We start from the raw sequence: 21,560 nt of genomic DNA, 5'->3' as shown, positions 1-21,560 counted from the left end.
CCCGAGATAAGTATGTTGGGATCAAGGCTCACCTTCTCAAGGTTATTGAGCTTCCACGGCCGGAGCGTTCCCTACGTCTGTTGGCTATTAATGGACTGGGGGACAGCAAACCTTCCGAACTCATGGAAATGATGCAAAACCTGCTGGGCACGGAAGAGCCCAATTACATTTTCATGGAACTGTTTCTCAGGCACATGCCACCGCATGTTCAGACGGCGCTCGCGAACAGTACAGCCACTGAGCCCCGGGCCCTGGCTGAGGAGGCCGACTGTTTCTTCCTGGCCACCCAGCGCTTCTCCCCTGAGATGCTGGCCGCGACGTGCAGTTACTCGCCTCCGGGCGCGGGGGTGGCTTCCAGCAGAGGCCCCATCCCCACGACGGCCATGCTGGCACAGGCTTGTGCTACTTCCACACCCGTTTCGGTGCGAAACGAAGAGGTGCGGCGGCCCTTGCAACTACGACGCGTCGGGAAACGCCAAAGCCCGCGCTCCGTGGCGGCCAGGAAACGCCAAAGCCCGCACTCCGCGGCGGCCGTGAGCGTGGGCTCGAAGGGCCGGTTGCTGTTCGTCAAGGACACCCTTTCCGGGCGGAAATTCCTTTGCGACACCGGCGCCCAGAGGGGCGTCATGATGGCCACTGCGAAGGACGCCGCTGGCGAGACTCATGGGCCACCCCTACTGTCCGGTAATGGCTCCCCTATCCGCTCTTATGGCATAAGGACTGTGGACTTGTGGTTCGGGAGTCAGCGCTTCACATGGGACTTTGTCACTGCCGATGTCTCGTTCCCCCTCCTCGGCGCTGATTTTTTTGGTGCCCACGGGCTGCTGGTGGATGTTAAGAGGGGCCGCCTGGTGGATGCACTGACTTTCTCCACGATTGCCTGCGTCCGCAATGAGGCGACTTATGGCGGTCTTTCCAGTTCGCTCTCAGACGGCACCAAGTACCAGCTCCTCCTTGGTGAGTTCCCTGGCTTGACACGGCCCACTTTCTCCTCTGCCACGACTAAACATGGGGTCGAGCACCACATTGAGACCAAGGGCCCCCCAATTCATGCGAGGGCCCGACGGCTTGACCCCGAGAAGCTAGCAGTCGCTAAGTCCGAGTTTGCCAACATGGAGTGCCTGGGTATCGTCCGCCGCTCGCATAGCCCGTGGGCGTCGCCGCTACACATCGTCCCTAAACCGAGTGGCGACCGTGAGGTGACTACCGCCGGCTTAACGACGCCACTACGCCCGACCGCTACCCTGTTCCACACAATCAGGGATTCTCGGCCCACCTGGCGGGCAAAATCCTGTTCTCCAAGGTCGACCTCATGGGCGGGTATCACCAGGTTCCCGTGCAACCCTTCAGACGTTCCCAAGACGGCTGTAATCACACCGTTTGAACTGTTCGAGTTTCTGAGGATGCCGTTTGGTCTTAAAAACGGGGCACAATCTTTCCAACGTTTAATGGATTCTGTGCTCAGGGACTTGCCATTTGTGTTCGTCTATTTGGATTACATCCTCGTCGCCAGCTCCTCTGAGGATGAACATCTGATGCACCTCTGCGACCTCTTCGCAAGACTTGACCAGCAAGGCCTGATCATCAACCCGGCGAAGTCCAGTTCCTTGGGCACCTCATCGACAAGAACGGCGCCGCCCCCCTTCCGGCAAAGGTGGAGGCTGTCTCCGCTTTTCCCCAACCTCGCTCGGCTCGGGGCCGCCGGGAGTTCCTGGGGATGGTGACTTTCTACCACCGGTTCATCCGCCGGGCGGCCCACATCATGCGCCCGCTCTGTGAGGCTCTTAAAGGCAAGGCCCCCAACCGGGACGTTGAATGGACGGCCGAGAGGATGGAAGCCTTTCTATGCTACGAAGGCCGGGCTGACTCGTGCCGCTATGCTGGCCCACCCGACCCACGGGGCCCCTGTCGCTTTCACTACCAACGCATCGCAGTACGCTGTTGGAGCCGTATACGAACAGTGGGTCGGCGGCGCCTGGCAATTGCTTGCCTTTTTCAGCCGTCAGCTGGTCCCTAGGGAGCGTAAATACAGCACGTTCGAAAGGGAGCTCCTCGGCCTCTGGCTGGCGATCCACGTCTTTCGCTCCTTATTGGAAAGCCGTAAATTCACGGCATATGTGGACCATAAACCCCTCACTTTCGCCATGTCCAAGGTGGCCGAGCCGTGGTCCGCCCGCCAGCAACGCCAACTGTCGTTCATCTCAGGAGTACACTACAGACATCCAAAACATCGCCGGCAAATCCAATGTGGTCGCGGACTGCCTCTCCAGGGCGATCGTCGGCACTGTGCATGTGGGTCTTGACTACTCCCGCATGAGCGCAGACCAGGCCTCGGACCACGGGGTGCAGGCCCTCAAGACTTCTGACACGGGTTTGCGCCTGGAGGAAGTTGCGGTTGGTGACTCGGGTGTCAGGTTGCTATGCGACCGAGAGGCGTCGGCCGCTGGTCCCTGCAAACTGGCGCACATTTGCGGCAGACCCGAGACTGTTTCCGTGGACAGGGTCAAACCCGTGCACCTGGACATTGCCCAGCCTTTGGGGTTGGCCCTCCCCCCGCGCTGGGTCGTCCCCCTTTGCCCTGTGCCCCTGCGCCTGCCGGGGTGCCCTTGACCCTGCCTGGGCCCTTGTCCCGTGACTCAATGGACAGTCCGGCCCCGCCCCACTCGGCCCCTGCAGTGCACACCCGCCGGGGTCGGGTCGTCATTCCTCCACGGCACGAGGATTTTGATTATGGGTGAATTCTGGGAGGGCTTGTGTGGTGTTTACATAATTCACCCGCGGGACCTCGAGTTGGGGTGCGGGGTTCCGCACGGACTGTTTTGGTTGTTGCTCTTCCGGACTGGGCAGTTCACAGAGTTCCCGCTGTTATGCGAGTAGTGTTTGGATGTCTGCCAATAAAAAGGTGTTATTTTGGTAACTCCCTACTACTTACCTCTTGGACTAATACTGTGAGTGCTAATTATCAAATGTGTCATTTCTAAAATAAACAGCGTCTGACTGATGTATAATTGAAATGTTTTACATTTCCTAAAATAATCTCGCTCAAAAGTTTCATTTGTTATTCTGCGCATTTCCAGTGACTGGGACACGCTTGTTAGCTCACGCTAACAGGCTAATAACAACAACAAACACGTGGGTTGCTGTCCACCTGGTACAACGTGCGATTTTCTACGGCTTGATCCTAAATATCTTTTGTTGTATTTGTAGCATCTGTTGACTTAGGGTTCCAAATGCCAAAGATACCTTGTTGAAAAATGAAAAATATAGTTGTGGTTAAGTTATTTAAACAAACAAATCACTCGGTAATATGGCGGAGTCAACTGGTGTAATAGATGTCACAGTGAAGACTTTGGACTCGGAGAGTCGGAGCTATAAACTTAGAGGCGAGGTTATGCTGCTATCCCTTGATTAAATAGTGTTGTCGTTCGTACGTGTGCACTTCATCCTCCCTATACCCGTTATGCTAGATTTGCTTAACTGCCTTGATCCCTTAGTTCTCTATTAGCTGACAGTGAGACGGTTCAAGGAGCACATTGCATCATCAGTGGAGATCCCAGGCGACAAGCAAAGGCTCATCTACCAGGGCGGAATGCTCCAAGATGACAGAACGCTGACTATGTATAGTAAGTAACGCAAACCCCAAGATTAGATGAGGTGCACAAACAACATGAATGGTTATTGGAGTCAGCTGCATTGCACGCTGAGATAAAAACCCTTTGTGAACATACTGTATCTTCCACTGCAAACATGAGGTAATATTGTTAGCTGAGGAAATTGCTGTAGAACAATAGCTTGAAAGGAGCAATGTTGACAATCAATACTTTCTTACATTTTACCACTTTGAAAGGTCAAAATGATTAACTGGTGTGTCCTGTTGCTGTGTTACCTCAAATATTTATCTCTCAGATGTGGATGGAAAGGGCATTCATCTCAAACCACCGCTGCTGGCTCAGGGAGCCCAAGTGTATTCAATGAAGGGGAAGATGACAGCAGCAGCCTTGTTGCCACTTCCCCAGTGCCGCTCCAAGAGCGCAGTGGCAACAGTTACATGATGCTCGGGACTTTCAACCTCCCTGTCAACATTATGGAACCTCAGCAGATACAGGTGCTGTTGACATTGCTAATCTTGGTCATCTGCTGAGCCAGCTGTTGTCCATATAATTTTTCAATGTGATGGCATATTAATTATGTTCAAGAAATGACATTTGCCTTGTACACATGAATATTTGTTTTCTCGTTGTCTGTTCAGCAAATGATGCCTGGAGTAGGTGAGTCCGGAAGAAAAACCAGGGTTGGCACCAGTGTAGGGGTAAAGGTTTATTGGAAAAGATTGATTACAACACAGCCACATTCATTCTGTAAAACTGTCTGCTGTTTGGATTTGCAGCGCAATGGATCAGTGGATGTGCGAATTAACTTGGACCAGTCAGTGCAGAATGAGGCTCGGGTGGGGGCGCGCTCAGATTCTTATCAACGGGCTGGAGGTACTTTATACTTTCCAGAGCATTGTCTGCAGCTCGGTCAAGATTGCTCATGAGAGTCTGTTCTCAATTGCATTACCCCAAACAATAAAATGAATAAATAAATAAATCAATAAATAGGTCCCTGTATGCTCGCTACTCACTTAACCAAGCACTGTTTCAATTTTTATTACTTAAATATATTTTTAACTGTTACAAGCAAAAAGTTTGTTTTAATTATGAAATAAGAAAATCCATCCATTTTCTTTGTCGCTTATCCTCACAAGGGTCCCGGGGCCTCCTGTAGCCTATCCCAGCTGTCAACGGGCAGGAGGCGGGGTACACCTTGAGCCTTGTAAGTCGTGCATTTGGGTTCAGCCGCGAGTTCCGACCATGACAATGAGTCTTTCAAATTGCTCTGGAGGAATTTTGTCCTACTCTTCTTTATATGATTGTTTCAACTCCATCATAGTTGAGGGTTTTCTATTATGAACTGCTTGTTTAAGGTCACACACAACCATCTGTATTGGACTTAAATCTGGACTTCGACTTGGCTACTCCAAAACCTTTTTTTTGGGCGGGGGGGGGGGGGGGCATTCAGAGGTGGACTTGCTGGTTTGTTTCGAATTGTATTCCTGTTGCATGATCCAAGAGCGCTTGAGTTTGAGGGCACAAACTGAAGGCCAGATGTATGTTCTCCCTCAGGATTTTATGGTACATAGGAGAATTCGTCCATCCATCCATTTTCTTTGCCGCTTATCCTCACAAGGGTCACGGGGTGTGCTGGAGCCTATCCCAACTGTCAACAGGCAGGAGGTGGGGTACACCCTGAACTGGTTGCCAGCCAATCGCAGGGCACATCAAGACAAACAGCTACACTCACAATCACACCTAGGAGAAATTTAGAGTGTCTGGTTAATGTTGCATGTTTTTGGGATGTGGGAGGAAACCACAGTGTCCGGAGGAAACCCATGCAGACACGGGGAGAACATGCAGACTCCACACAGGCGGGTCCGGGATCGAACCCTGGACCTCAAAACTGTGAGGCCAACGCTTTCCATCTCAACCTTCCATCAATCACAGCAAGTTGTCTTGTCTTGTCTTGTCTTGAAAAAAGAAGCAAAGCAGCCCCAGACCATCACACTGCCACCACCATGCTTCACTGTTGGCATAATATTTTATCAAACGATGTGGCATTTTCTACACCAGATGTAACGGGCTTCACACCTTCCAAAAAGTTTGTTTGACACATCAGTCCGCAGAATGTTTCTCCAAAAGTCTTGAGAATCATCAAGATGTTTTTGGGAAATGTGACATGAGCCTTTTGTATTCTTTGTTGAAAGCAGGGGTTTTCACTTGGGAACTTTCCCATGGATGCAAGTGTCGTTTTTTTATGGTAGTCATAAAAACTGACCTTAACTGAGGCCAGTAAGGCCTGCAGGTCTTTAGATGTATTTTGAGGGTCTTTTGTGACTACATGGATGAGTCGCTACACACTTGTAGTAACTTTAGTTGGTCGTCCACTCCTTGCAAGGTTATCCACTGTTCCCAGTTTTCGTGTGAATTTAGACTAAAATCCTCAAGCTCAAACCAGCAAAATACGACAAAGCAGTTGTATTGCATCTTAGACAATTTAACCACACCACAACAACACAACATAAAAATAATAAAACAACTAACACAGAATAGAAGTTCAAAGACCGAGTATTTGAGCCAAGCTATGAATAGTCAAAGAAATGTCTAGGAATAAAAGGCTGAATGCAGTGTGGCGTGTACTTGTCTACTTGTCCAAAGAGTGGTGGTAAGAACCTCTGCTGACGGTCCTTCTCAGTCTTCTTATCTAGGCACACCTCGGAACATTCCAGAATTCCAGATCACAAAAGAACCGCATCATAGTAACATAAAAGTATGGAAGGAAAATAAAAATACACACACACATATCTATTTTGGGATATTGGCCCTGACAGTGGTTCACTGGAGTTCCAAAGCCTTGGAAATAGCCTGAAAATGTGATTACTTTTCACAGAGGGTTAGAAAGTTTTGGATTTTTTTTATGTGTGTCTTAAATTCAATTGTCATTTGAAAATTGCATTTTGTATACTCTTGGGTTGTCTGAGCGATATTAAAATTGGTCTGATGATTTGAAATTTTTGTGTATGATAGATATGCAAACAAAATGGAAATCAGGAGGGGGCCATATACCTTTTCATGGCACTGAATATTTGGGATGGACATTTCGTTACATCTGCATAGCCTACCTTGCCTGTGATGCAAGAGGTAATTATGTTGAAGTGGGGCGGTTCATCCCAAGCAACGGTGTGGGATTTCTAAGAATGTTAGTGAAACGGGACATTCCCTTTCCAGGTCATCTCAATTGTAATGTGTTTATGCTTCTGTTTGTGTTTACTGAAATGCAAAAGTATTTTGGCTTTTGTTAATTTGTCTTTTTGAAATGTAAAAGTGGCGGCACAGTGGATCAGCTAGTAAAGCATTGGCCTCACACTTCTGAGGTCCTGGGTTCGATCCCGGACCCGCCTGTGCGCTCTGGTTTCCTCCCACATCCCAAAAACATGCAACATTAATCTTACACTCTAAATTTCCCCTAGGTGTGATTGTGAGTGCGGTTGTTTGTCTCTATTTGCCCTACGATTGGCTGGCATACAACATTAATCGGACACTCTAAATTGCCCCTAGGTGTGATTGTGAGTGCCACTGTTTGTCTCTATGTGCCCTGCGATTGGCTGGCAACCAGTTCAAGGCATACCGCCCCTCCTGCCCTTTGACAGCTGGGATAGGCTCCAGCACTCCCTGAGACCCTCGTGAGGATAAGCGGCAAAGAAAATGGATACATGGATGGAAATTTAATAGTGTTTCACAATATGTTATATTGTATTTAACTTACAGTTCACCATAGTTTCCTGTTGTTACTATTCAGTCACGGCAGTCTTGGCGACACCACTGCCAGTCAGAGTCCCTTAAGACAATCTTTGGGGTGAGATGTCAGAAAATGGTTTCAAGCAGTGATATGGCATAAAACCTTAGCGAGTTCCTATCTTAGTTTAGCATAGATTTCCTCTTTCACATTTCTTTCAGATTACTGGTCATCTCTCTCCAGAATTTGGATGTTTTTGTCCTTAAAGGAATGTTCTTTTTTTTTTAGATGCAAATGAAACTTCTGGGTCTCCTATGTTGTACAGAGCACTGCACTGTGTAAACTACATGCTGAGTTTGGTTCTTGGGATTTTGTTATTGGGGTGAATCTGCTTTTGAATGAAGAAGTTGTTCGATATGAAGTGCAACGTTGTTGGAGAAAATCCTTCTAAGAGTCTCTTACAAACCAGCTACTTGGTTGAGATTCAAATTACCCCTCCTGTTTTGACCTCAGAATTGGTGTACTAGCCCTTCCTCTACTTTTGGATTTGACTCAAGCCTAGTTAGGATCCATAAAGTCAGAGCCCTCCAGATGTTTGTCTGCTCCTTCTGTCTTTTATTGTTGGTGGAGGGATCACTGCTGTGTGAATTAAAGATGAACTGTTTTCAACAACCATGAAGAGTTCAGTTGCCTTGATTCAACTATTTCAAATTATTTTGGGAATATTGTTGTCAAAAGGTTAAGGCTCCGTCACACCATGACGTTCTTGTCAACGTCCTCTGAACATTTCAATCTTTCTATTTTTCTGCGCTTTCAAACGCAGATGACACATCTGCCGTGTGATTAACGTGTGTCTAACGCACGAAAAGCGTGTAACAGCGACCAAATAAGATACCCTTAAAAACCATTCGCGTGTGCGTGTACACGTCATTGGGCCGCGACGAGCGATTTGTCAACGTAAGACGAGCGTGTTGAGCGTGTGACCAATGGGTGAATAACGACACAAAAGCGTTTTGCTGGCGTGTAATTTTTACAGTGGAACCGGCACTAAAACGTTGGAAAGTTCATAGTCACTTCAGTTGTCGTGAGTTAGAACAGTGAGCATCATGCCGCCGAGAAGAAAAAAAGTTAGGCCGCGGACTTCAGCAACTAGCGCTGCTAGTAAGAAAGCTAAGCCTCTTTCATCACGAGCAATGTGTTTGGAGGAAAAACAACAGCAGGAGGAAGAACACGTCCGTGAAGTCACGCACCATGTGACACCCCCTGGGGACCCTAAACACCTTGCAAACCCCAGTGAGGACAGTCCAACAAAGAGACAAAAGAAGCAGAGAAAGGATTGCAGGATCCTGGACCGGGCTGTTGAGGATAGTCTGGTGTAGTTTTTCCAGGAAAACGAACTGCTGCTTTTTGGATCTTCCATAGTATGTGATCTCTACTGTAGCTTAAATGGACCTTGCTTACAAAGCATCGGTTTATATACCCATATGCATGGACATTCGGGAAACACACGATTGACGCTCAATGTACTCCAAACGACGTTGTTTGACTTTAGTTGCACGCTGTGTGCGCTACGGGATTGTTCAGTGGTCATTGACAGGTCGCCAGTGAGTCGTTCACTGCAAAGCAAACGATTAAGTAACAACCAAGTGAGCTGGAGTTATGACTGACTAACGATAGCCAAACGCGTGCAACGCTCGGCGAACCTTAGTAAAACGTTCCACGAACGTTTTGAACGTTCTACAGCGTTTAAAATTAAACGTTGATGAACGCTGATCTCGGTGAGAACTTTTTTGCATGTTCAAAACATTTTTCCCGGACCGGCGTTCTCCGCCGATTCCCAGCGATCATTGACGTTCACTAGCGTTCAAACAACGCTCTTCTGGAGCTATCCCGGCGACCATGGGCGACTACCAACGTTTCCTCAAACGCTATAGAACGCTGACTAGAACGTCATGGTGTGACGGGGCCATTAATAAAGGCCACTTGCATATCCATTCATCCATTTTCTGAGCCGATTAAGGAACAAGGGTTCCGGGGCGTGCTGGAGCCTATCCCAGCTGTCATCGGGCAGGAGGCGGGGTACACCCTGAACTGGTTGCCAGCCAATAGCAGGGCACATACAGACAACAGTCGCACTCACAATCACATTGAAGGGCAAGTTAGAGTACCCAATTAATGCATGTTTTTGGGATGTGGGAGGAAACTGGACTGCCCGAAACACACGGAGACATGGGGAGAACATGCAAACTACACACAGGCGGGGCTGGGATTTGAATCCCCAGTCCTCAGAACTGTGAGGACAATGGTCTAACCAGTCACTCCACTGTCCCACTGCCTCTTGCAAATCTCCCTCCAAAAAGGTGGCCTTGGTGAATCGCAGAATTTGATTTTGTGTCAGTGAATTGGGGTTGTTTTGCTTTGCAGGGTGTTTCCAGTTGCCAGACAGAAACCAAGGTACAACAGTCCTCTTCATCCTCTGCAATATCATCTCCCTCAACCAGAATGGCTGCCAAATCACGGGTTTTTGAGACAAACATTTTTCCTTTTTCATCATCATTAACCTCCACACAAACTGAGGGCGCACACAACACACGACCCAAGTAAGTGTCCAAGTGGTAATAACAAGTCAAGGTGGTTTACAGATGCAAAACATGGTTTGCATGTGTGTGTGTGTGTGTGTGTGTGTGTGTGTGTGTGTGTGTGTGTGTGTGTGTGCATGTGTCCGTGGGTGTGCGTGTGTGATGTATGATGTGTGTGTGTGTGTGTGTGTGTGTGTTATATATTACATATATAATATGCATGCCTGGCACACAGAGCCATGTTTGTTTTTAATCAATGATGGGCCCCATTAAGTCCTCCACCCAGGATACCATCATAGACAGAGGGCAGCAAATGGAGAGATGGGTGGAACACTACTCTGACATCTCCTCTGTCCAGAACACTGTCACACTTGGAGCAGGCCTTTGAATCCTTCTCCGTCAAAGATGAATTTGAAGCACAGCCCACCATGGAGGAGCTTAGCAAGGCCATTGACATCTTGGCTTATGGCAAAGCCCCGGACAGTGACGGGATTCCCCCCGACCTGCTCAAGCACTGTAAGACCACTCTACTGGACTGCACAATGTCCTCTGACAGTGCTTTTAGGAATGGGCCGTACCACAGGACATGAGCGAGGCCAAGATCATTACCATCTATTGAGATGATGCACGTGATGTCACCGTTGTTTGCGACGCTATATTCCCGGTCAAACAAAGCTGCTCTACAGTGCGGGAGTCGCTGTATCGGAGCAGATATTTCACAATGCCCAAGACCTGTTGTGCTGTTCGTTGTCACAATAGACAAGACAGTTCTTCAAAGATATCATTCTATAGAATTCCAGCTGAAAAGACCAGATAAGATCAATGGATTGCCAGTCAAACAAAGTTGTTCGGCAGTACGGGATTCGCTGAACCGGAGCAGGTTTTTCACAATCCCCGAAACCTGTTGTGGTATTGGTTGTCACAATAGATGAGACGGTTATTCAAAAATATCATTCTATAGAATGCCAGCTGAAAAGACCAGGAAAGATCGATGGATTTTGTGAATTAAATGGGATGGATGGTGCCCAACAAAATACACACGCCTCTGTAGCAATAAATTTACAGTCAAATTTCTTATCAGCAAAAACATCGACTTCGGCATTAAATATAATTTAATGCCAAGTGTCTCAAATTTTTCCTTGTACCTTTGTTTATTATCACCTTATAAATGTTTAACGATATAAGACAAAACTGTGGGTGTCGTGCTAAAAGACATTTTTGTTTCATCTCAGAATTAACTTTCAACAATGCTTTGTTTGACCGGCAATATGGCCACGTAAAAAAAATCACGTGATTTTATGGGTGCACAATCTCTATCTGAACAATGTGGACCACAGTGACTGTAGCAACTATAGAAGCATCTCCCTACTCAGCACTGTAGGCAAAGTCTTTGCTCAGGTTATCCTTGCTCACCTATAGAGACTCACCAATCGTGTCTACTCAGAGTAAGAGTGTGGTTTTCGAGCCGAACCGTCAACAGTAGACATGGTCTTCTCCCTCCGTCAACTCTAGGAGAAATGCAGAGAACAGCAGATGCCCCTGTACGTCGCTTTCATAGATCTTACCAAGGCATTCAACCTCATCAGCAGAGTAGGCCTCTTCAGGATCCTGCCAAAGATCAGCTGCCCACCAAGACTGCAGAGCCTGATCGTTTCCTTCCACACCGACATGAAAGGTGTTGTACAATTCAACAGCAGCATTTCTGAGTCCTTCAGCATCTGTAGCTGAGTCCAGCAAGGCTGTGTCTTCGCCCCCACTCTCTTCGGAATTTTCTTTGCACTGATGCTGAAGCTTGCCTTCGGCACCTTAACAGAAGGCATACTCATATTCATACTACCTGCATACTCGGTCATATGGCAGGCTTTTCAATCTTGCCCGTCTCAGAGCCAAGACCAAGTTCACAAAATGCTGATCAGAGATATGCTGTTCGCCGATGCTGCTGCTGTATTAACCCACACTCAGCATGACCTCCAGTCCCGGATGGATAATTTTTCTCAGGCTTGCAAGGACTTCAGCCTAACAGTCGGCCTCAAGAAAACGAATGTCCTGGGACAAGACACCGAGATAATGCCATCCATCATTATAGATGATAACAAGCTCACTGTGGTCCATAGTTCATCTACCTCGGCTCAACCATTACGACAACCTATCCCTAGATGTGGAAATTGACAGGAGGCTTGGGATGGCAGCCATGACTCTTGCGCACCTCACATCTCGTGTGTGTGTGTGTGTGTGTGTGTGTGTGTGAGGAAAACCCACGGAGGTTCGTCAAGACCAAGATGGTGGTGTACAATGCGTCATCAGCACGCTGCTCTACGGCAGCGAGATATGGACCACCTATGACAGGCAAGAGAGGAAACTGCACACATTTCACATGCGCAGCCTCCGTCGCATCCTGGAAATCTCCTGGAAGGACAAAATGACCAACGCCGAAGTCCGGTCTCGCAGGAATCGACCACGCATGTACACTCTGCTCCGACAGCGCCGAATCAGATGGCTAGGCCATGCCCGGCGAATCAGATGGCTAAGCCATGCCCGCCGAATGCTAAATGGCCGCATCACCAAAGACATCATGGAGAAGACTAATCTGAGATGCAGCCAAGAGGCCAATGATCACTCTGGATGAAATGCAGAGCTCTACACTTGATGGGGGAGAGTCTGTCCATAGGACAACAACCAGTCGTACACTGCACAAATCTGGCCTTTATGGAAGAGTGGTGAGAGGAAAGCCACTTCTCTAAGATATACATAAAAAGTCTCATTTAAAGTTTGCCACAAGCCACCTGGGAGACACGCCAAAAATGTGGAAGAAGGTGCTCTGGTCAGATGAAACCAAAATCAAACTTTTTGGCCACAATGCAAAATGATATGTTTGGCGTAAAAGCAACACAGCTCATCACCCTGAACACGCCATCCCCACCGTCAAACATGGTGGTGGCAGCCTCATTTTTTTTGCCTGCTGCTTTTCTTCAGCAGGGACAGGCAAGATGGTTAAAATTCATGGGAAGATGAATGGAGCCGAATACAGGACGATTCTGGATGAAAACCTGTTGGAGTCTGCAAAAGGCCTGAGACTGGGACGGAGATTTATCTTCCAACAGGACGATGATCCAAAACATAAAGCCAAATCTACATAGGAATGGTTTACAAATAAACATATCGTAGGTTCATGTCCACTGTGAGAGATAATCTAAAAAGAAAAATCCAGAAATCACAATGTATGATTTTTTTTAAACGATTTATTTGTGTGATACAGATGCAAATAACTATTTGAACACCTGTCACCTATCAGCTACAATTCTGACCCTGAAAGACCTGTTAGTCCGCCTTTAAAAGTCTACCTCCACTCTATGTATTATCATGAATCAGATGCACCTGTGTTAGCTGCATAAAGACACATGTCCACCCCATACAATCAGTAAGACTCAAACTTGTAACATGGCTAAGACCAAAGAGCTCTCCAAAGACACCAGAGACAATTTTGTACAACTCCACACGGCATGTAAAGGCCTACGGAGAAATTGCCAAGCAGCTTGGTGAAAAAAGGTCCACTATTGGAGCAATCATTAGAAAATGGAAGAAGCTAAACATGACTGTCAATCTCAATCAGAGTGGAGCTCCGTGCAAGATAACGCCTTGTGGAGTCTCAATGATCCTTAGCAAGGTGAGGAATCAGCCCAGGACTACACGACAGTACTTGGTCAACGACCTGAAAAGAGCTGGGACCACCGTTTCCAAGGTGACTGTTGGTAATAAACTAAGACATCATGGTTTGAAATCATGCATGGCACAGAAGGTTCCCCTGGTTAAACCAGCATGTGTCAAGACCCGTGTTAAGTTTGCCAATGACCATTTGGATGATACAGAGGAGTCATGGGAGAACGTTTTGTGGTCAGATGAAACCAAAATGGAACTTTTTGGTCATAATTCCACTAACTGTGTTTGGAGGAAGAATTCTGATAGACAGAGGATGAAGATGGCTGACTCCATGCCACACAGATGTGAAGTAGTTGTAATAATAAAAAAATAAAACTGTGGTCATTCAAATAAATATTAGTTTAGTGATTCAAAGGATTGATAAAAACATTTGTACTAAATAGTTTTGAGTTTGTAAATTCAACAGCAGGATGCCATATATTTTTTTTAACACACCCCTTTCAACAAATTGCCAAATAGCACAGCGTTAAGAGTGTGATTATCATGAATGCTGGGTATTGTTGGTTTTCTGAGAATCTACTCGGACTATTGGTAACTTGTTTGACATTTAGCTATAAAAATACAGTAATCCGTAATTTTTTACAGTTAATTGGGACCAGAACCACCCGTGAAACGTGAAAAACCGAGAGACCATCACTAGCCTTGTATCAGTGCATCTTCCCGTAATACAGTACGTACTGTATGCCGATCTGCCTTTTATTTTTCTGGGAGGGGGGGGCGATGCACTGAAGCTGCAATAGGTGAACCACGAAGTAGAGAGGGATTAGTCTATACTGAAAATGTGGATTAATCTGATTAGTCACATTAACCCCTAACACTACTATACAGGTTCAAATATATAACATTAGATAAACTTTATTTGTCCGACAATGGGAAAATTTGCTAAAGTGGTACTGAATGTTATTGTTTTAACTTGACGAAACCGGTAAATTGTATGAAACTTATCTTCAGTGATGATGATTTAGTGCCGCTGGTAGTTTTTCTTTGGCAGCATAAAAATTGTGTGATACCACTCATTTTATTGACCAATATTCGCAACATTGGGAAAGTCCAAGGACCTCCAATCTAAGAGTGAGAATTGTAGATTTAGTACAGCCTCGTTTAAATTTCCTTTAGCAAGTTTTGTGTCAGCCGTGCTTTTATACCCATAAACAAAATTTTGGCATAATTTTAGCTAGATATTGTACCACTCATGTTGAGAGAATTGGTCGGAATTGTTTAAATACCCTGGCATCAACTCAGATGTTGTTTTTATTATAGTCCACAAATGTTCATTCGAGTTTAACTGCGTTCGGGACTTCAGGACAACCATTCCAGAAGCTTAGTCTTCCCCTGCCAAATCCATTCCAAAGGCAGTTTGGAAGAGTCTTTGTAATCACTGTCCTGTGTGAAGAATCAAAGTTGTGCAGCTAGTTCTTTTTTAAAATCATTGTAACATGTATCATCATCATGTGTCTTGTAAAATCACTACTACTGTATTTCGAAAAAATGGAGGAAAGAAAAAATCGGAAGGCCAAAATTATTGAGTTATATACCTGTCATGATTGACTCAAAAACGTTTGCCCTGCTGGATAAAAGACAATTATTAATTAAAGTTTTACATTTTAATAAACTTGAAAGTATTCATTTAGTCTGAAAATGGGAGAATTGTGTCACCAAGACAGCAACAGCTCTTTTCACATCAAGCAATCAATTACTGTTGAAATATTTATGATGCATACAAAAAACATCTTTTACATCTATCCATATCAGGCTGTGGTTATTTGTTTTCTTTTTGACATTTTTCCTCCCTGTTGGCATACAATAAACAAAAGAAAATGATGCACGGTGGAAAGCTGTAGCGCGTTGGCCTCACAGTTCTGGGTACTGGGGTTCAATTCCTGCCCACCTGTGTGGTGTTTGCATGTTCTCCTCGTGCCTGCGTGGGTTTTCTCCAGGCACTCCGCTTTCCTCTCACAGCTCTAAAACATGCGTTGATTGGACACTCTAAATTGCCCCAAGGTGTGATTGTGAGTGTGATTGTTCTGTGTCTCCATGTGCCCTGTGATTGGCTGGCAACCAGTTCAGGGTGTACTCTACCTCGTACACCCCGATGACAGCTGGAATATGAACCAGCACTCCCACAACCCTTGTGAAGATAACCGGCTCAGAAAATGGATGGATGGATGGATGGTTGGATTGATAAACAAAGAAAAAAACATGTTGCTATTCATGTCAGAAGAGTCTAAAGATCTTCAGTCACACCATTTAATCATAGACACAAGAACGAGATGAGGATCAACGTGTTCTCAACATGGCTGGAGATGCTCTACGCCTTCTGGGCAATGCCTTGGTTATCCTTGGTGACCTTCGCTGTAACCTGGCAACCCCACCCCCTCGTCATCTGTATGTAGCCCATGGCCGAGTATACCCATCCTGTCCTACTCCAGTCTGGTCTGCCAAACACTGCCACTCCAGTGAGTCAACATTGTGTTATAATCTATGAATAGTGAAAAATGCATCAAAATGACAAGTTAATGACTTTGAAAGAGAGATATTTTTGTATTGAAAATAGTCTCACTGCAGAGTAGATCATTATCAATACAATATACTATAATAATAATTACATTATATAATAATAATATTTCTGCTGGAGTCTATTTAAATACTGCTACACAAAGAAACATAAAGGTAAAGAATATCAGTCCGATGTGTGAGAATGTAATGTGACAGAGAACCGTGGGAATCAGAATGAATGTCAAGTGTTTTGTACTTAAAAGTAGTGCTGCACCAAATACCGAAACCAGTACCATACCAAGTTATTTTGATGTAAAAAAAACAATAGCACACTATCTTTTTTTTGGTTTGTTTTGTTAATTCTTCTTTTCCTTTCGGTTTGTCTCGTAAAGGGGTCGCCACAGCGTGTCATCTTTTTCCATCTAAGCCTATCACGTGCATCTTCTTCTCTAACACTCACTGTCCTCATGTCTTCCCTCACAACATCCATCAACCTTTTCTTTGGTCTTCCTCTCGCTCTTTTGCCTGGCAGCTCCATCCACAGCACCCTTCTACCAATATACTCACTCTCTCGTCTCTGAACGTGTCCAAACCATCAAAGTCTGCTCTCTCAAACCTTGTCTCCAAAACATCCAACTTTGGCTGTCCCTCTAATGAGCTCATTTCTCATCCTATCCAACCTATTCACTCCAAGCGAGAACCTCAGCTTCTTCGTTTCTGCTACCTCCAGTTCTGCTTCCTGCTGTATCTTCAGTGCCACCGTCTCTAATCAGTACAACATGGCCGGCCTCACCACTGTTTTATAAACTTTGCCCTTCATCCTAGCAGAATCTCTTCTGTCTCATAGGACAGGACACCTTCCGCCAACTGTTCCACCCTGGTTGGACCCGGTTCTTCGCTTTCTCTCTCCATTGCGCTGTATTTTTCACCCCAAGTATTTGAAGTCATCCGCCCTCCCTATCTCTTCTCCCTGGAGCTTCACTCCTCCACCTACTCCTCCCTTCACAGTCATGCACATATATTCTGTTTTACTTCGGCTAATCTTCATTCCTTTCCTTTCCAGTTCGTGCCTCCATCTTTCTAATTGTTCCTCCGCCTGCTCCCTGCTTTCACTGTAGATCAAAATATCATCTGCGAACATCATTGTCCAAGGGGATTCCAGTCTAACCTCATCTGTCAGCTTATCTATTACTACCGCAAACAGGAAGGGGCTCAGCATGGATCCCTGATGCAGTCCCACCTATATCTTAAATCCTTCTGACACACCAACGGCACACCTCACCGCTGTTCTGCTGCCCTTATACATGTCCTGTACTATTCTAACATATTTCTCTGCCACACCAGACTTGCGCATGCAGTACCACAGTTCTTCTCTTGGTACTGTGTCATAGGCTTTCTCTAGGTCAAATACACAATGTAGCTCCTTCTGACCTTCTCTGTACTTTTCCACGGGCATCGTTAAGGCAAATAATGCATGTATGGTACTCTTTCTAGGCATGAAACCATACTGTTGCTCGCAGATACTTACTTCGGTCCTGAGTCTAGCGTTTACTACTCTTTCCCATAACTTCATTGTGTGGCTCATTATCTTTATTCCTCTATAGTTTCCACAGCTCTGAACATCGCCTTTGTTTTCCACCATTCTTATGGTATCTTTTCTCCTGCTAGTATTCTATTGAATAAGTTGGTCAAAAACTCCACAGCCCCCTCTCCAAATTGCTTCCATACCTCCACTGGCATGTCATCAGGACCAACTGTCTTTCCATTTTTCATTCATTCATCCTTACTAATCATTGCCACTTCCTGGTCATTACGCTTGCCTCTTAGACTCTACCCTCTCACTCATTCTCTTCATTCATTAACTTCTCAAAGAACTGAAGAACTGTGAGGCCAACGCTTTACCAGCTGCTCCACCGTGCCGTCACACACTACCTAGTCTATGTTAAAGTTAAAGCAATCAAATATACAAAGTTAAAGTCAACACATAAGTTACACAATTTACATCCTACTTAATTTATGTTAAACTTTAAGTCAGATAAAAGCTATCAAATGAACACAGTCAGCGCATAAGGTACACAAATCACATACTCCCTGTGTGAAAATATAATGGATATGACGATTCAAATATGTGTGGATGTAAGGGATTAGGTAAGGTTGTTTGTGCGCTAGGCTAAATTTGGGCCGAGCAGCTTCTACGCGAACGATACGGCTCGTATTTGTGTACTAACATAAAACTTGTTAAATTTCCTATAAGTCCTCATGTCCCTCATTGTACAAGTTGTTTCGGTGGTACACATGAAGTTACACACGTTCGATGCTTCTTCAACAGCACGGTTTGATCGCAAACGTTACTCGTTGTTAGCCAGCTAGGCTAAGGTGGTCTGGGCCTATAAGCAATTGGTATAGGTAAGTAAGTACTAAGTACTCACAGTCCTCGTAAACAAAACGTAGGTTTTGCAGGTTGTGTAAGTACTCAATGTTGAATGTTTACCTCCTCAGCAAATATTTTATTACACATGTTGCTTGATGTTCATGAGTTAGGCTAGGCTAGGCCGCGCAGGTTCAACCCAAACAAATACGGAATTTGGGTACTAAGATTATACAGATGATGATTTTAGTCCACTGAAGTCATCACCAGGGGCGTCCCATGTCCACTACTCGCAACATTCGGTCCAAATTCAGCAGGATTTAGTTATTGAATGGTCGTGCAGGTCGGAGGCTCTTTGATTTGTTGTCACCAATTCGGAAACCGGAACCATCTCCTTTTTTTTGGGGTTTTGTTAATACCGCTGGATTAAAAAAAAAAAAAAAAAAAAACTTAATCAATGGGGCACAATTCATCCATGTGTCATCAGCAAGGCTGGGGTCAAGAGGGGCGTGGCCTGGCCATCTCTGACACCTGTTGCCTGTCACAGCTGTGTCACATGAGCCACTGTGATTAGACAACATATTTAAAGTGGAACTGTCATCTCTATAGATATTGTAATGAAATATACATATAACAGTATTCACTTCAATGTCTATACGAAAACATAAATGTGAGCGGATCGTGCGTCATCCATGCGCAAAGTTGCGCAATTGAGTTTCTCGACATCCAAGTGTTCGCCATATTAGTCGCGTCCTTTGTCCTTGACGTCATCGTCACTTCCGCCGTTGAAAACGCGCAGTGCCTGCTACTATAGAAGCCGAACAACAGAGATGGTCGGATTTTTACAACGCCCCTTCTGACACCGAAGCTCTTTTCGAAAAGGACAACACCACACAACCGAGTGAAGTTACCGGGCAATATTACACTATTGTTTCGAGCCCTCAGGGCAATATTACACTATTGTTTCGAGCCATATTCAGATGATATATGATCACGGCCAAACCACATCCCCATCTGATCCACTTCCGCGACGGAGATGAGCCATCGTGGCTCATCACAGCCGGCCGGTGTGGCTTATGACAAAGCCGAGCGGTGCTGCTTTAGGGCGGTGTTCACAGACGTCGCAGTATGCGATGAGCAACACAGTCGAGCTGGGGAACTTTATGAACACATGCGACTGAGTAACGTATTCTCGGCTGGGTTCTTCAGAGTCGCCCGACACGCAGGCTTCGCAGAAGCTGTGACCGCCGAACGCGGCACGTCGGTGGCGGATTTTCGGCGCCGTGGTGGCATATAATGGCGCCGAGGCGTGCTGCTTTTAGAGGGTTGTTCACAGCCACCGCAGTACACGATGAACACTATCAAGACGAGGCTGAGTGAGACATTGTTGGCTGGGCGACGCACACCGACACATTTCATACGCGGATCTTTTGTTACGTTATGAGAGAGACCGATTACGATGTCCCCCCCAAACAATTTTTTTTTTTTTAGTAGCTGTATACACACCTACCTGTTATTTGGAACCCACAAAGCTCTCGTCCTGTGCCCCTGTGCAATCCATTTTTCACAACAAACAGGGTCTCTTTCAAACTTATGAAGGGTAATTCCACTCTCCTGAGTGGTCAAGCAATGTCCAGCAATGCAATAAGCCGGCATTTTGGCAAACACAAAGGAACAACGAGCTACCTTCTCGGAGGTAAAACTAATGGAAACTAATGTCCACCAGGGGGTGCCGCTGTCCTTTACGTCACTTCCTGGTTCTTCTCGAAAACAAATCCCTCGAGAGGATTTTCATGGCGGGAGTTACAAAAAGCTGTATTCGTCAAAATCATGTTTTGTGGTGAAAAAAACACATGGGACCATATTGGCTGTGGGTTTTTCATTAATAATATATATTAAAAAAACCCATCCATTTTATGACAGTCCACCTTTAAGTTTGAGTTTTGTCACTGGTTTTTGCCAGTTCATTGAGTATGTTTTCCCGCATCCAGGGTTACTCCGCCACTGTGCCATTATAGTCCTGTCACGCTTTTGGTTATGCTCTTTAGTTGACTCATAGTTATTGGACATTGTTTCTTGTGTTCTGGATCCTGCCTTCTTGGACTGTGTTGTCATGCACACCATTTGTTTATAATAAAACCCACTGAACATCATGTTCTCGTCGTGGAGTCCTGCATTTGGGTCCACCTGTGCACCGTTGGTGTGTTACAGAACAAACTGGCCAGAACAGGCCCCAGCAGGGAAGACGCGGCGTCGTCAGGCACGTCGAAGGGGACTCCGCCTGCACGAGGATCAACCATCTCCTATCCAGGTGGGCTCTGTTATGTCATCCTCTTCTACTTTGCCTCCCGCACCACCCGTGTACTACGAATACATCCCAACCACGACCAACTCACCAGCAAATATTGTTTTGGATTCAGATTTTTCAGAAGGAGGAAGAATTAAATTTATTTGACCGACTGCCTGATTCTGACTCGGACAATGAATTTTAACTTTCCAATGACGGGCAAGCCTCATCCAACCTCCGCCGGCACTTCGCCAACAACCAAGCTACAGCATCATCCAGCTTCTGCTCCAGCGAAGGCCGAGCCTCAGGTGACCTCTACCGCCGCGTCGCCGACAAACAAGCCACAGTGAAATCCCACTTCCGCTCCAGTGACGGCCGAGTCTCAGGCGACTTCCCCCGACGCTCAGTCGCCAGCGGGCTCCAAGTCGCCGATCTTTGAAATTGCAGATCTTACGGACGGGATTCAGCGGCAATTGGACATTCTCATCCCGGGATGGCCACAGCTGATGAGCGACCGGCTGCCGAAACACGCCCACATTGCGGTAGCAACTTACCCACTACCAAGCCAAGCCCACGTTGTGTTGGTGACAGACTTCCTGGTGAACCACGCCCACCTCGCGGTAGCAACCAAGCCGCTAGCGAGCCAAGCCCATGTTGCGGTGGCGACTGACTTCCTGGCGAACCACGCTCACGTCGCGGTAGCAACTGACCTGCTACCAAGCCAAGCTGCAACCGACCCGCTTCCGAGCAAGTCAAGAGTAAGGCTGGACCACGGCCAAGA

General features: G+C 46.2%; 1 protein-coding gene across 1 annotated transcript; it reads left to right on the top strand.

The window, feature by feature from the left end:
- Positions 1-32: 32 nt before the first annotated feature.
- On the top strand, positions 33-20,777 carry LOC133507275 (uncharacterized). Its single transcript, XM_061832199.1, has 6 exons — positions 33-3,623; positions 3,907-4,484; positions 4,748-4,815; positions 9,757-9,932; positions 15,886-16,084; positions 20,704-20,777. Exon 1 carries the CDS (start codon positions 123-125, stop codon positions 1,722-1,724), a length of 1,602 nt encoding a protein of 533 aa, XP_061688183.1. The 5' UTR covers positions 33-122; the 3' UTR covers positions 1,725-3,623; positions 3,907-4,484; positions 4,748-4,815; positions 9,757-9,932; positions 15,886-16,084; positions 20,704-20,777.
- Positions 20,778-21,560: the final 783 nt, after the last annotated feature.

Source organism: Syngnathoides biaculeatus, chromosome 1 (assembly GCF_019802595.1).
Source record: "Syngnathoides biaculeatus isolate LvHL_M chromosome 1, ASM1980259v1, whole genome shotgun sequence".
Classification (NCBI taxonomy): Eukaryota; Metazoa; Chordata; class Actinopteri; order Syngnathiformes; family Syngnathidae; genus Syngnathoides; species Syngnathoides biaculeatus.
This window is presented reverse-complemented; position numbering and strand designations above follow the sequence as displayed.